The sequence below is a fragment of the Leptinotarsa decemlineata genome, unplaced genomic scaffold, assembly GCF_025532065.1.
Source record: "Leptinotarsa decemlineata unplaced genomic scaffold, Ldec_3_MD MMD2_P_RNA_scaffold_2, whole genome shotgun sequence".
In the NCBI taxonomy this organism is placed as follows: Eukaryota; Metazoa; Arthropoda; class Insecta; order Coleoptera; family Chrysomelidae; genus Leptinotarsa; species Leptinotarsa decemlineata.
The window spans coordinates 8,762,838-8,777,105 of NW_027412529.1; the positions used below are offsets into that span (position 1 = coordinate 8,762,838).

Sequence of the window (14,268 nt, forward strand, 5' to 3'; positions counted from 1 at the left end):
CCATGCCTCAAGGCGCATTTTCTGATGTACAATTTTCTTAATTTTCTCTGCCAGTGGCAGAGAACGAGTTTTGAAATGTATATTTTTGGCGAAAAAAATACTACGCCACTGCTTTATCTTGAATTAAAAATTATTTTTAAAATCTTCATACATTTTTGAGCACATTTGATTTGCTGGGTTTTCTTTGTCCGACGCATGGTTTTCGCTCAAAAAATTAAAAATCGCTTTACTTAAGGATAAATTCCTTAAAAATCTGATGCGGTATCGTGCATCGACTGAAAGCAAACTAAGAGATCAGATTTGTTGCAAAATAATTGAGGATCTAAAAGGTATTTGTTTGTTGTCAGATGCACTGTTCTCAATTAAAATTGCGTCATAACGCAGCACCGCTTAATAATTTTTGAAAACATAAATTTAGTTATCCTGGAATAAATGACGTGTAGCAGAATTTATTTACTGTACCTCTTGGAAATATGGAGTTTGTTGATATGTGATTTCTTTTAAAGATTAAAAGCAGAAAAAATTGCGTACCCACCATAGCAATAAAAAACGAATTCTTTGTATGTACAAACGTCAGTAGCTAATATTGATGTTGGTTTAAAGTAAGGTGTTGGTGTTAAAAACTGTCACAGCGCGTTTTGATTGATTTTGAAGTGTTATTGAAGTTATTTTGGTAGTCCGCTGTTTTTCTGAATATCAGTAAATATGGTAAATTATACGAATGCGGAAATGGCGCAAATGCATTACGTATATGGCCTTGCCGATGGTAATGCAACAGAAGCCAGGCGCATTTATCAGGAAAGATATCCTAATCGTGCCTTACCAGATAGCCGAACCTTTTCAAATATTCATCGTCGACTTGGGGAAACTGGTAGTTTCAAGAGAGGGACTCCGGAAGGTAGACCTCGTGTAGTAAGAACTCCTGAAATTGAGGAAGCGGTGCTGCAAGAAATTGAGGAACATCCCGAGACGAGTACGAGGAAGATCGCTAGAACTCTGGATATTTGTCATCAAATTGTTTGGCGTATTTTGGTTGATTTTTTGTTATACCCATACCGTATTTCAAGAGTGCAGGCATTACTCCCCAGAGATTTTCCACAGCGTGTGAACTTCAGTCAGTGGTATCTACAAAGTATTGCAGTTTGTAGTTTGAGACACAAATTTTGTTCACAGACGAAGCAAATTTTTCTCGGAATGCCATTCAAAATTTCCATAACAATCATGTGTGGGCTGAAGAAAATCCCCATGCAATAACCGAAACCCATTTCCAACACCAATTTTCGGTTAATGTATGGGCAGGAATTATAGGTGATCATCTAATAGGCCCATTTTTTCTACCAGGACCAAAAATCTATTTCGAAAAATATTATCAAAAATGAGATTTTACATTCAAGTTGAATTTTCAATGTGAAAAGAATAGAAAATAATTGTTTACATTGAAAGGGGTTCATTTTTGAGAGAGATTGATTTTTGGGAAAAAAAGATTTCGGCTTTCTACTTCTACATCTTTATGTAGGAATTTTCCAAAGAAAGGAATAAAGCAATTAATTTCAAAATAAACTCTATACAAAGATATGTAGTTCAAAGTAACTTTCAGCTACTCTCTCGAAACAGCTACTTTTATATAAATATTGAATTTCACAAAAGAAAAAGTACTTTCGAAACAAATACTTTTATATGTACATTGAATTATACAGAAAATACTCTTCCTATTCAATTTGTACTCCAAATATCCGTTATGAAATTGAATCAGACATCATTCACAGGATTGCTACATAATATAGTGAATGAAAGAGATAAAATTCCACTTACATGGAAGACCGTCATTCTCACTGTTGGACGTCTAATGTTTTGAGGCCTGATTGCCTCTTCAGCACCAATCTGTGAATGATATCCGATTCAATTCCATAATGAATATTTGGATTTCAAACTGAATAGAGAAAAGTGTTTTTTGTATAATTCAGTGTTCATATGAAATAAGTTGTTTCAAAAGTATTTTTTCTTTTATATAATGCAATGTTTATATGAAAAAAAGCTGGTTTAAGAGGGCTTTTTTCCAGTTTGTGTCTGAAAGTTACTTCTTCACATGAAGTACACATCTTTGAATAGAATTCATTTTGAAATTCCTTTCTTTGAAAGTTTCATACATTTTTCTGTATATAGATGAATAAGTAGAAAGCCAAACCCTCTTTCCCAAGAAAACAATTGCTTTTGCTTGGTACAAGGCGACAGGAAACTTTACATACGTTATTACAGATTCACAATAGGATGAAACAAAATTACTCTTTCCTTTCTTGTAATTCAAGAAAAAGAATTCTCCAGTCATTATATTTTTTGAAAATATCCACAATTATGTAGAAAACCAAGAATGTCACACTGCTAACATTGTTAAATAATGTTTAGTCTTTCCACAATTCACAAATAAAACCTATTTTTTAAAGAGACGCACACATTTTCATTAATCCATACGGATTTGAAGTGCTAATAAAACGAAGTTCCTCATCTTGTCCTGGGTATCCTTGAACCCATTTTCGGTCTCTATAATACTCCATACAGCTAAGGAATTCTTTTTCGTTGTATTCTGACACAGAAATTGGTACAAATGGATCTAAGTGTTCAAAACCTTCCTTTCCCAGCAGATACCTGAAAAAATATTCACCATTAAATGCTAAAATCTCTTGAAAAAGTCTTTACATTATAAATCGCCTACCTTGGCAAATGTGATATGTGATCTTCGGCAGCAATTGCTATCTCATCGACAGTTACAATAATAGCAGCATTTTTCCAATCAGTTTTACTCAAATTTAAAAATCCTTCGGTGAGTGTTACATTATGTGGATGTACAACTTCTTTTTTCTCAGTGTAAACCCTGGTCTTAGGATAAAAGAATGCGTTGAACCCATCGATAGCAACTAATGTTTTGAAAACACTACGGTTTGTAAGTTCCTTGATTTCAGCACATAAAGCAACAACTGCTTCAGAAGCATATTTTACCCTATTGATCCCATGATCAATAATATCTGATATCGGAGAATCTTTTGGGGTGACTTCTCTTTTACTCCAAACATATTCTTTGGAGGTTTTGGCCTCTGGAGTGGATAGCAGATGGGAATTTTGAGACTTGAAATGTACAAGCCAAGCAGCACCATCAAGGTTCAAGTCAACATATCCTTCTCTCTTCTCAGAATTACTATACTCTTTACATCTACGCATCCAGTTGCTGACCCAAGGTACATGAACAATCAGGAAATTCTCTTTGGAAGCGAAGTGCAAGATATGTGCCAAAGATAATGATTTGCCACATCCTTTTTTTCCATATAACACAAACCTTACTGCAGGTTTAGAGTAATCTAAAGTTTTGAGGCAATTAATGACATCGATTGCTGGTTGTCTTATCATAATACAAGTTTCATGGAAGGTTTTGATTTGAGTTTCAAATGTTTTGGGTAATCCACCATATGTGAATACACGCTTCTTATCTTCCTGTGCAACCTCATAAAACTGGGCTAGATGTTCGTTCGAATGCTTTGAACAGTCCGTCTCGGATGTGCGAAATTTTTCCAACTTATCATATGTTGAAGTTAATGAAGAACTAGTAGAATAAAGACATTGTTTATAAAGTCGAGTTAACTTTCTGGATAGGGTAACGCTGGTTGTTCTCAACATAGTGTTTTGTATATCCTACTTGGAACTATAAAACTCACAGACAACTTTATCAAAATAAAAGTGGAAAATGTTATTTGAACATTCAAATTCAATTTTCAAAATATATCAGTAATAGAATAGTTTCCATGAGTTTGTTAGGTTACAGGTTACAGAGAATCTGTGGTTATGTTTTTAATTTCGGTCAAGGTCATACAGAGTCAGAGTCAGAGTCTATAGAAAACAGCAGCTACGCATGATTACTTCCGGATGTGAGATAAGTTCTTAAATTCACTGATAAGTTCATTGATTGATCAAATGGATTCAAACCTATTCGAGTATCTATTGATTGAAAAAAAACATATAGAATAGTTACAGAAGAGACACTCAACGCGTGAAAAAGAAACATGATTTTTTGACAGATGACGTTGAAGTGATAGAGTGATACTAAAATTCTGTCATTGTATGAAAACAATGCATATAGATTGGTGATTTTAGAAAATTCAATTTGTATTGTACTTTGTTATATCATAAAACTGCCCTTGCTCCTTTTCGGAGTAATGTGTTCGTAAATTCTCCTTTTTTTATTTAGATCATATATTTTGCACTGTTAACTATTCGGAATTACTACTGCCGCGAAGTAGCCATGCAAAACTCGAGGATTAAGAAAATCTTATTTTGAATTCAGAAACTCCAATTCAAGATAGCTTTTATATAGAATTGAATTGTCACAAAATAATAACCCATAATGGATTATATAGTTGCTTATGCTTATTGAAAAATATTTTATCGTCTCTGTTGGAGTGTTCACTACAAACACAGAGAGATTTTATACCATTTCACAATCAGAAAAATATGAAAATTGTAATACACTTGTATGAAGTTCGTTAAAATTTTCATGTATTTCAGATTTTGGAAGGTGAAAATATCCAAAGAAAGTCGATAAAAAATCTGATTTTAATACCTTTTCTGATTTAACGATAGTGTTGGCTTTATTAGTCATGATAAAAAGCTGACTTTTACATTCATACAAATTAATATTACAATTAATAAATGAGACAACTAATATGTTTCCCCTTGCAATTTCTTAAAAAAATAATCACTGTTTGTCTTCAGAATAAAATTTGAATTTTGAAACTTATGTGTCGCCCACTCAGTGATCTTTCTAAATATCTGATTGCAATGAAGATAAAAATGTTCAGAAGAAATCATCAAAACCGAGTATTCACACACGATCAATTAGATATTTTGTAATTATTCATAAATTTGTGAATCGTTGAGAATGTGCCATAAGAGGCAAGTTCTTAAATTCATCGTAGAAGTCCACCGATTGATCTGTTGGTGCTGAGAATCGCACGTTAAAACGTTATCCTTAGCTCGCATAAGTCACGATTTTCAAGGTTTGTCGTTCGTAAAGGGGAGACACTAGGTTGAAGAAAAAACAGATTATAAACAGAACATCAGGCAGACTAGTTCATTCGAAACGCTAACGCGTTTCTATTGGCTGAAGCAATCCATTGGAATTTTGATGTGAAATTCAAGGACTCATATAGATTTGAATAGTTTTAAAAAAATTGCCAAAGTAAATGAATTCACTTTAATGTATATTTTTGTCATTAGTTTTTGAAACGGAAGCCAAAACTGGATTTTCCCGTTCTCCCGTTTAGCCTCATTATACTCAGGAACAGATAGTTTTTACCCAAAAACATTTTCACTGGTAAAAGTGATATCCTGATTGGATATTCAATAAATCTCAGGTTGCTATTTGTAACACGGAAACCAGGGAGAAGAGTAGAGCACAGATTATCAAAGTAAACCTATTTCTAAACTTCAATTGTTTTGAATTGAAACCAACTTTTTCCCACTTTCTGTACTCCATATAATGATAAATCTACATAATATTTGTTACAGTATTTATTATAGGATATAATTCATTAAAAACATGTTTTCATAAAAGTAAATTGTAAAATAGGATGAAATTAGCTTCAAAAAAATGTAAAGAAAGGAGACAAGAATGTTTGAACGTCGTTTTAATCTGAGATTATTATAGGACAAAAACAATTACCCATCTACAATAGTGCTATGATTCTTATAAAATGGTAATCAATAGGAGTCTTAATCAAGTTACATTATTTAAAATGTACTAAATATCATAAGCCAAATTTGTCATTTCTACTATAAAAAAAATAACAATTACCAATCTTATCATAATCATAATAAATAAATGCATCTCAACTTCTTGACAAATTCTCACTTGAACAATAACTTGAGAGAAATGTATAGCAAAGTAGATCAAAATTTGCTCTTGTAATTTAGGAAGTACATAGATTTATCAACTTGAGTTAAACTGTGCGTAAAATTATGTGGACTCCAGAATCTGTGAATACAGGTTCGGATAACTCTCCAACCTTCAGAGCAAAAGCAGCTTCTTCAAAAGGTTTCTGCATAGCGCCTTTACCGAAAGGTCCTAGATCCCCACCTCTCTTTGCTGATGAACAATCAGAATATTTGGAAGCAAGTTCAGCAAATGATGTTTTTCCTTGAGCAATTTGTTCCCGGTAAGCTGGAACAAAAATTCTAATAAAAAAAAGATTCAAATGGCCTTATAATAGTAACATTGAAAAATTCTGCCAATGATGATGATAATAATATTTATTGATTCTTTTGAATGTAATCAGGCAGGAGTTCAGCCCAATTACTAGAAAAAAAAATGCATGTGGTATTCCTAATAATATAATGCCTTGCCATATAAAAAAGGAAGTTAGTACTAAAAAGAATATATGAGAGCGTTGTGTCCTTCCTGGAAATTAAACAACATGAATAAAAAGGTTTGTAGTGATGATCAAAATGATAGTTGGCAGTATTTATTTGTTCATCACAAATGACCAAAGTTTCAAAATATTGATGAAAAGGTGAAATACCTTTTTCAATATGATGATCAAAATGATAGTTGGCAGTATTTATTTGTTCATCACAAATGACCAAAGTTTCAAAATATTGATGAAAAGGTGAAATACCTTTTTTGTCTTAGATGTCCCTAATGAATGGTCCTCTGATATTTTCATATACCTTTCAATTGAAAACAAGATGTTCAACGGTCTCTCACTTCTTATAATTGAACATGGTACATCACTCATTTCGGTCAATAGGAAAGTATATCAAAATATTTGTAAAGAAGAAAAAATTCAGACATTTTCAATATATCAAGATCTTCATTTAAAAAATATATGTTTAAAATGTTTTTTGTTAACCAGCTGTCGCACCCCTACGAACGACAACCCTCAGAAGTCGAAACTTGTGTGAGCTAAGGACTAATGGACAATATAACTATTTGAAGATCAAAAATTATAGTGCTGTCCTCAAGAAATGCATTTATTCACACTATCAAATGGGCGATTTGGTACAAAAAAACTTCTATCAAAAGAAACAAGCTTTCTTGGTAATGATTAAAATGAGGAAAAATGTGAATCAGCTACTAATGAAATTTCTAAAAACAATGTTTGTCAAGACGAGAGGCTAGTAGATATGGGGCTTGAAAGAACCCAATATAATGTAAATGTTATCAGGTTTTAAGTTCAGAACAAACATGCAAAAGATTGATGGAAGTTTTTCAACCATTCTTCTTCCCCTGGCTTCCTCACTTATGAAAACGACAAGAAGTGATCACATGAGTGGTATGAAACTGAATCTCTCTTGCTAATGTCGATTGCATGAGGTGTTGGCAACTCTTTAGCAACGTTGATAAACACAATTTTTCACATAAAATATTTGTGACATCAGGAAAAATTATTATCTCAGTAGTTACAAGGACAGGCTTGGCCCTAGGTTACTGTAATATTCAATATATCATCAAGAATCATTATTTCAATTTTTCCAAGAATGTATGTGTTTTTTATCACTGATTATATAAATATTGCAATGACTCCTAATGTCAAATATAATGTAAAGGCCTCAAACTTTCAAAGACTGATATTTTGAGTACACAAATACTAAAATTTTTCATACATATAGGTGCTGCTATTGATGTCCCCATGAAACCATTTCTAAAGTTTGATAAAAACAAGAGGCAAGTCAATTTTCGGGAAAATCTTATCATACTTGTTTGTATAGATAAAACTAAAACAAATTATCAGCTGATAAGTTTGTGAACTGACACCATTACTTCAATAAAGAAACAAGAACTAATAGGGAGACCATTATTAGATATAATGACTCACATTTTACCAAGTCTAGTGCATCCTCTTTGGAACGTGTTATGTTTTCTTCTCTCCAAGAAGAGGGTCGTCTGGAATCCTTATGTTTTACCAGCAAGTGAGAGCACTGCACTTGTTCAGGCCCACTTGAAGAAACAGGTTCTGCCGGTTTGTCAGGGGCATCCCATTGAGACTCCTTGGTATATATATTCAAATAATAATGTTGGCCTAAAATAAAGGAATGGTTCAAATAAATACCGGTTTAGTGTACTCATGCCTAAGACATTTGAAATTGGAATATTGAAGAATAACTCTCTGGATAATTGATTATATCAATACTACATTTCCAACAAAGTTTGCAAAATGCCCATGATGTTTTGATTCCCAAAAAACCTACCGGTTGATCGGCTAAGACGTTTTTCCCAACCTGCAGGTAACTGCTCGTCCGCCATGTTTCAGTAGAATAAACAAAACAAACAGCTTTCTTCTTCTTTAATTTTTATAAGTCCCTGACTGGGTCCCTGAACTGACCCTGTTAATCAGTTAAATCTTATGTTAGACAAATATAGTTGTTACGTTTTAGTTCTAATTAAAAGATGATTGAATATCAAATAAATTTGAAGTTGAAAATCCAACTCAGGTTAGTAACTGGTCAATAAACTCGAATTTTGGAAAAAAAGGGTTTTTGACTTTCTACTTCCCCATCTTTGAACAAAAAATGAACTGTTTACTATACTCGTACTTATATATATATATTCGTTGAGTATATGAAACACCTAATAAAAGGGATACAATTACTGCCTTGAGAATAAAAGGGCCAGTGTTCATTTTCCAGGAATAACCAGTGAATGAATTAGTTTTTGTCTAATGAATATTTCATAAACTTATGAGTAGAATTATCATAGTCGAAGTGTTCGCTACAAATGTTGATTAAGTTACCGATTCTAAGCTTGATAATGGAAAGTTATTCTTGTCACTTTCGCTCACATAAACGTGACAATTATTAAATGAAAAACTAATATGTGAAGATTTTTGTGTCTTAAGTTCCTTAATAAGTTCAATAATAGGAAAGACGCATATAGATTTTTTATCATTTAAAATAATTTATATTGGCTCCAAACAGAAAAATACATTTTTCTAAAGCTTCCTTTTTCAAAAATTACCCAGGTTTGAAAATATTTTAATAATCAAAGTCGATTCAAATATTGTAAAAATAATTTTATTGGATTTTCTTTTTTGACGTGTTACAAACATATTGCGAAGTAGTTAAATAAAATCTATCTATCTATCTATCTATCTATCTATCTATCTATCTATATAAATATTCCCAAACGGGAGCATCACTTGGGATTGTGGGAAAGTAACATTTTATTTAAAAATATTCCGATAGAGGTACGTTTTTCAACAAATCTAAAAATTCTACATTTTCACTTTCGCATTATGAAGCTAGTATTTTTGATTCCAAGCTATTTTCATAATCTCGTTGTGGGTAATGTACATGTAAAGTATTTCAAAAGTGAGACTTGTGCGTTGTTCCCTAACGTTTTCCCCGAGTTTAACGTTCTAATTATATAACCTAGATGTCGCACATTGTGCGATCTTCCTAAATAAAACAGAAGTTTTTTCAAATCTAGGATGAATAAGATAATTGAAAATTTTTAACAAGGAGGGGAATGCGGGAATGCAGGGGAATGCGGGAGGAATTGTAACATTGTGAAATTGGCAATCTAACATTGTGAAGTTGGCAATCTTCAAGTTGGTAAGTTTTTGGCATTGATTACTTTTACCTTCGTGTTGATTCGTATCGTCTCGGTAAAACGTTATTCAGTTATTGGTTGTTCTAAAATGGAATATATTATTATTTTGACCGACCAATGAAATTGTAGGAGGGGGGAATACACGTGGGACTAGTGATATGCGTGAATATAGCAGCGAATCGACGAAATTGATAATCAGCTGGGATAGTAACTTAGCAAACTAATGACAGTACTGACAAGCAGTGTTGTTGTGCGGTTCGATATTTGTCGTTTGAAGAACGCGCCGACACGTATCAATAATTTATTCAAGCGTTATATGTTTAAATAAGTTCTGGGTCCGGTTTTTAGAACTTCAGTGATCAATAAAACCGTAAAGACTATCATTAATTCCAAATACTCAATGCAAGGATAATTTATCATTAAAACATTAGTACTAACAGTACATGAAGACCGTGCGGGGGAGATTTTTAGTGGCTGAACAGTAAAATTGGATTTTGGAAGGTATGTGGTGAACTCCTTAACTTCACAGTTGTATAGTGCAAACGCAAGCATATATTCTAGTTAATTATATGCCATGCGAAAGTAGGTCAGAAACATCACACCATGCAGAAATATTTAATTATTATTATTATAATAATTTTAGCGTCAATTTTAATTAATGGTATTTTCATCATGTATTGTATATTTCACCTTTTCTAATTAAAAGTTGAAATAAAAACGCCTGTTGAAAAAAATATTTTGCATCCCTTGCATCTATCTGTGTTTTGATGCAGCACAGGTAGCAGCAGGTTGATTACTCATGAGTCACCGTTTACCAACTGGGAGTGACTACTGCACCAAGTGTAAGTTGAAAACTAAATAAATCCTTCGGTCGGAAAAGTAATTGAGCACTTGGTGAAAACCTAATGTCGAACCTTAATGAGAATATCACACACATACACACGATTTTGAGACTCACTGATTAATTACCCGTGCGCAGAGGAAATGGGATCAGGAGGATCAGATAAAGGGTCTGCTTGATAATATCTGTTGCCTGGTCACTTCTAGTAGGTAACATTTCATATTTGGAATGGAAGAAATTTTATAAAGGTACTTGATGAGATTGAAGGGTTTTTTAGGGCAGAATAAGTAAAAATATGTCAATCAACACCAATTGAATAATTATCGTGGTAATGGCAAAAGAAATCATATTTTCTTTATTGTCAAAGTGGGCAATTATTGAAAACTGAATTGACTTTATTTGTTTCTAAAATTTTAATTCATCATTTATCAACGACGCCGCACGCAATGACTTTGTTTATTGAAAGATAGAACTGGATACTCTGGCGTAGAGAATACAACACGAACACTCTATAACAGTCTTCTTGAAACGCATTTCACCAACTAAGTTGGCATCATCAGATAATGAACCGTACTAAGTTCCTTACTTTAATTTCGCCCACTTACATCCAATCAGTTGAATTCCCATTTCAAGACTGAAATAACTGGTTCACAAATGGATAGAAATTGAGCTCTTTGGGTCATATTTACCTGTAGACTGTCGAAAGTATCCAAAAGTCTAGTTTTTCTTCAATCTTAGGTATAGTCGAAGTAAACGATATTGTACACATTCAAAGGTGGCGGCACTCTTAAAAGCCAAAAAAACCATATGGAATTATTTTTATGGGGACATGTGAAGAGGAATGTGTACAAAACTAAACCTTCAGATTTGAATGATTCGAAAGAACGAATAAGGCTTGCGTTTAGGTTAGTCATGCCTGATGTGTTAAATAATGTTAGAAGACAGTTTCATTTGAGATTAGGATGTTGCCAAGACGTTCGCGGTGAACATTGTGAACAATTACTTCGTTAACAACCATAGTTTTTTTCATATTCTACATTTTATTACGTTTTGCATTACATTTTAGTTTTTGAGTGTATTTTATCGAATTTCGGTAACCACATTATTGTAATTTAAAGCGTTACAATTGTTGCAATAAACTTGAAAGCGATAACATTTTTGAATAGAGAATGAAGAGACCTTTCAAACGATATATCACAAACCTATACTTTCATTTAAAAAATTGGGGGTTGTACCCTATCATTCGAAGGGGGTGAAGGTAGGGAGGGCATTTTTACGTTGAAGAATGTTAAATTATATTTTAAATTTGACGTGATTCGGAATTTTGTTTAAATATGTGCCGTAACCGAAATAATGAATGTATTCCATTTAGCTTTTACACTCTGTATGGCTGATTTCTTATCCAATAATACATGGTCCCGGTGTCTTATGTTGAAATAAGAACAAAATTTACGGTCTCTCGACGCGAGTTTCGCTAACCAAGTTAGCGTCTTTAGGAGATGAATATGATTAGTCAGAGACCAAATATGAAAGATATTCCTGATGTTCTATCTTTCAATAATATTACAGAAAATGATAAGTCGCTATACTTAAAAAAAATTACACCAAATGATACCATATAATTAGGACATGGAATAGAAAGTAAACAAAGTAGTGGAGATGATGAAATGCCTACTTCACTAATGAAAAAGAATATGGTTTGCATAAAAGAAGTTCTAACTTATATCATAAATAACTCTTTGAAATTTGGGTTATTTCCTAAACAACTGAAGCTGTCTTCGGTGAAACCTATTTACAAAAAGGGTGATGTGGAAGTGATGGAAAATTACAGACCCATAAGTATACCACCAAGTTTTGCGAAAATATTTGAATTGGCATATTTTACACAATTAATTGACTTCTTCAATGAATGCAACATGTTTAGTAAAAATCAACATGGGTATATCCAAGGAAGGTCAACAATGTCGGCCATTTTTCAGTTCACTCAAAATATATTATATTTCATGGAAAAAAAGTCACTAGCCCTGGGAATGTTTTTGGACCTTTCCAAGGCTTATGATTGTTTGGATAGAAACCTGTTGATGGTTAAACTAGAAAGATATGGTGTTACAGGGAATGCTCTGAAATGGGCCAAATCTTATCTCACTGAACGAACTCAAAGAGTGTGCATTAAGAATCAAGGAAAAATGTATAAATCTAAAATATCATCATCAGATATCGGAATACCACAGGGTAGTATTATCGGTCCAATATTTTTCATAATTTTCATGAATGATTATGTGCAACCAGTATTGAAGAAGATCAGTTTATTACAAATTATGCTGATGACACAAACCTTTTATGCGGAGGTGATAATTTTCCTGATCTTATGCAAAATGCAAGTAATCTATTTGGCGGTACCAGACATGGGTTTGAAAGTAATAAATTGATTCTTAACGAATCAAAAACTAATACGATCCTGTTCCGTCCAAGACAGCTACAGATAGATGGTCCATCAAGCATAAATATGAAAAATAGAAAGAGAGAGATAGCTCCTTGTACTAAATTCTTAGGTGTTTATATTAAGGAATATTTGGGCTGGTCTGAGCAAATAAAATTATGCATGAAACTAAATTCAGTCGTGTTTGCCACGAGAACTCTCAATAGATTTCTAAATTTCAGTTCAATGAAAATTATGTATCATGCAAACTTTGAAGCAGCTGCTAAATATGGCATCATGTTTTGGGAAAGCAGTTCTGATGCGGAAAAAGTGTTTATCATTCAGAAGAGAACGTTAAGAATAATCTTAAACGTGCCATATAGGGAATCATGCAGAAGTATTTTCCGATCAAACAATATATTGGCCATTTATGCAATTTATATTTATGAATGTTTAATGTTCTTTTTTAAGAATAAATTTTTGTTTATTATAAATTACATTCCTCACAAATATAAAACTAGGACTAGAAATATCAACTACCCTGTTCACAGACTCACGGTAACTGAAAATAGCCAACAATACATGTGCATTAGATTGTTCAATAAATTACCAGATGGAATATATGCATTGGTCAGCATCAATGAATTCAAAAGAGAAATAAAAAAGGTACTCATACATCTGGAACCTTATAATATTGCGGAGTATTTTAATCATAATTTTTAAAATTATCTTTATTTATGCATCTTATATTTCTATTTACGCAAGATTATTGTGTCTTGTAACCCTCAGTGACGTCATTTCATTATATTTTGTCATTATATGTGTATTGTATTGTTGACATATTCTGAAATAAACTAAAATACGTTAGTTGCAAATAAAACTAATGTAACTAATGTACGTTAGTTACAAATAAAAGTGGTAAAAAACATAGAAATTTTCATTTCTCTTTTCATTATGATCTCCTACCACGTAGTAACGGCTACATCCATCAATTTATTGAAATAAAGATGATTATTATTATTATCCGATCCAAAAAGGATCGTTTTGGTTGCGCAAAAGCAAAGAAGAACAGACCTTGAATTTGACACTTTCTGTCGATCGTTAAAATCATGGGGCAGCCACTTTTCGAATTTTTTGACCTCTCCTATACATTTTGAACCATCAGAAACCGCACAGGAGCTGACAGGAGCTGACACATAGTTCCGCCATCACATGCACCGTTTGTGATGCGCCAGTCCCCACTAGGGAACTCAAACCCTTGTCCCGGATTACTGTAGGTCTACCACTTTGAGGCTCATCTCTGGAACGAAATTTCCAAACTAACGTCGAGCAGTGCGTTCATGAACACTATAATTGTTAAATGCCTGGTTAATTTTTTGGGCTAATTCGGCAGCGCTATGGTTCAATTCAAATTCG

General features: G+C 32.9%; 3 protein-coding genes across 3 annotated transcripts in view; 1 reads left to right on the forward strand and 2 right to left on the reverse strand.

The window, feature by feature from the left end:
- Positions 1-2,285: 2,285 nt before the first annotated feature.
- Positions 2,286-3,844, reverse strand: mRpS29 (mitochondrial ribosomal protein S29). The gene is made up of 2 exons (XM_023162552.2): positions 2,711-3,844; positions 2,286-2,643 (listed from the first exon to the last, which is right to left on the reverse strand). Exons 1-2 carry the CDS (start codon positions 3,664-3,666, stop codon positions 2,436-2,438), a joined length of 1,164 nt encoding a protein of 387 aa, XP_023018320.1. The 5' UTR covers positions 3,667-3,844; the 3' UTR covers positions 2,286-2,435.
- Positions 3,845-5,655: 1,811 nt separating this feature from the next.
- Positions 5,656-8,378, reverse strand: LOC111507263 (peptidyl-prolyl cis-trans isomerase NIMA-interacting 1). The gene is made up of 3 exons (XM_023162553.2): positions 8,233-8,378; positions 7,860-8,063; positions 5,656-6,205 (listed from the first exon to the last, which is right to left on the reverse strand). The coding sequence occupies exons 1-3, from the start codon at positions 8,285-8,287 to the stop codon at positions 5,985-5,987; spliced, it is 480 nt and encodes a 159-aa protein (XP_023018321.1). The 5' UTR covers positions 8,288-8,378; the 3' UTR covers positions 5,656-5,984.
- A 1,415-nt stretch (positions 8,379-9,793) lies between these two features.
- Evi5 (Ecotropic viral integration site 5) overlaps positions 9,794-14,268 on the forward strand; it is a 118,156-nt gene continuing 113,681 nt past the window's right edge. Inside the window, exon 1 of the mRNA XM_074183010.1 lies at positions 9,794-10,093. The gene's annotated coding sequence lies outside the window, so the exon portion shown is untranslated. The remainder of the gene's footprint in view (positions 10,094-14,268) is intronic.

What these genes read in the sequence shown, in the direction of transcription:
- mRpS29 (XM_023162552.2), bottom strand. Translation starts at nt 3,666, where the DNA reads ATGTTGAGAACAACCAGCGTTACCCTATCCAGAAAGTTAACTCGACTT. An exon ending in CACATATCACATTTGCCAAG is followed by an intron (nt 2,644 to 2,710) that starts GTAGGCGATTTA and finishes ATATTTTTTCAG; the next exon opens with GTATCTGCTGGGAAAGGAAG.
- LOC111507263 (XM_023162553.2), bottom strand. Translation starts at nt 8,287, where the DNA reads ATGGCGGACGAGCAGTTACCTGCAGGTTGGGAAAAACGTCTTAGCCGA. An exon ending in ACGTCTTAGCCGATCAACCG is followed by an intron (nt 8,064 to 8,232) that starts GTAGGTTTTTTG and finishes CCTTTATTTTAG; the next exon opens with GCCAACATTATTATTTGAAT. An exon ending in TGCACTAGACTTGGTAAAAT is followed by an intron (nt 6,206 to 7,859) that starts GTGAGTCATTAT and finishes TTTTTGTTCCAG; the next exon opens with CTTACCGGGAACAAATTGCT.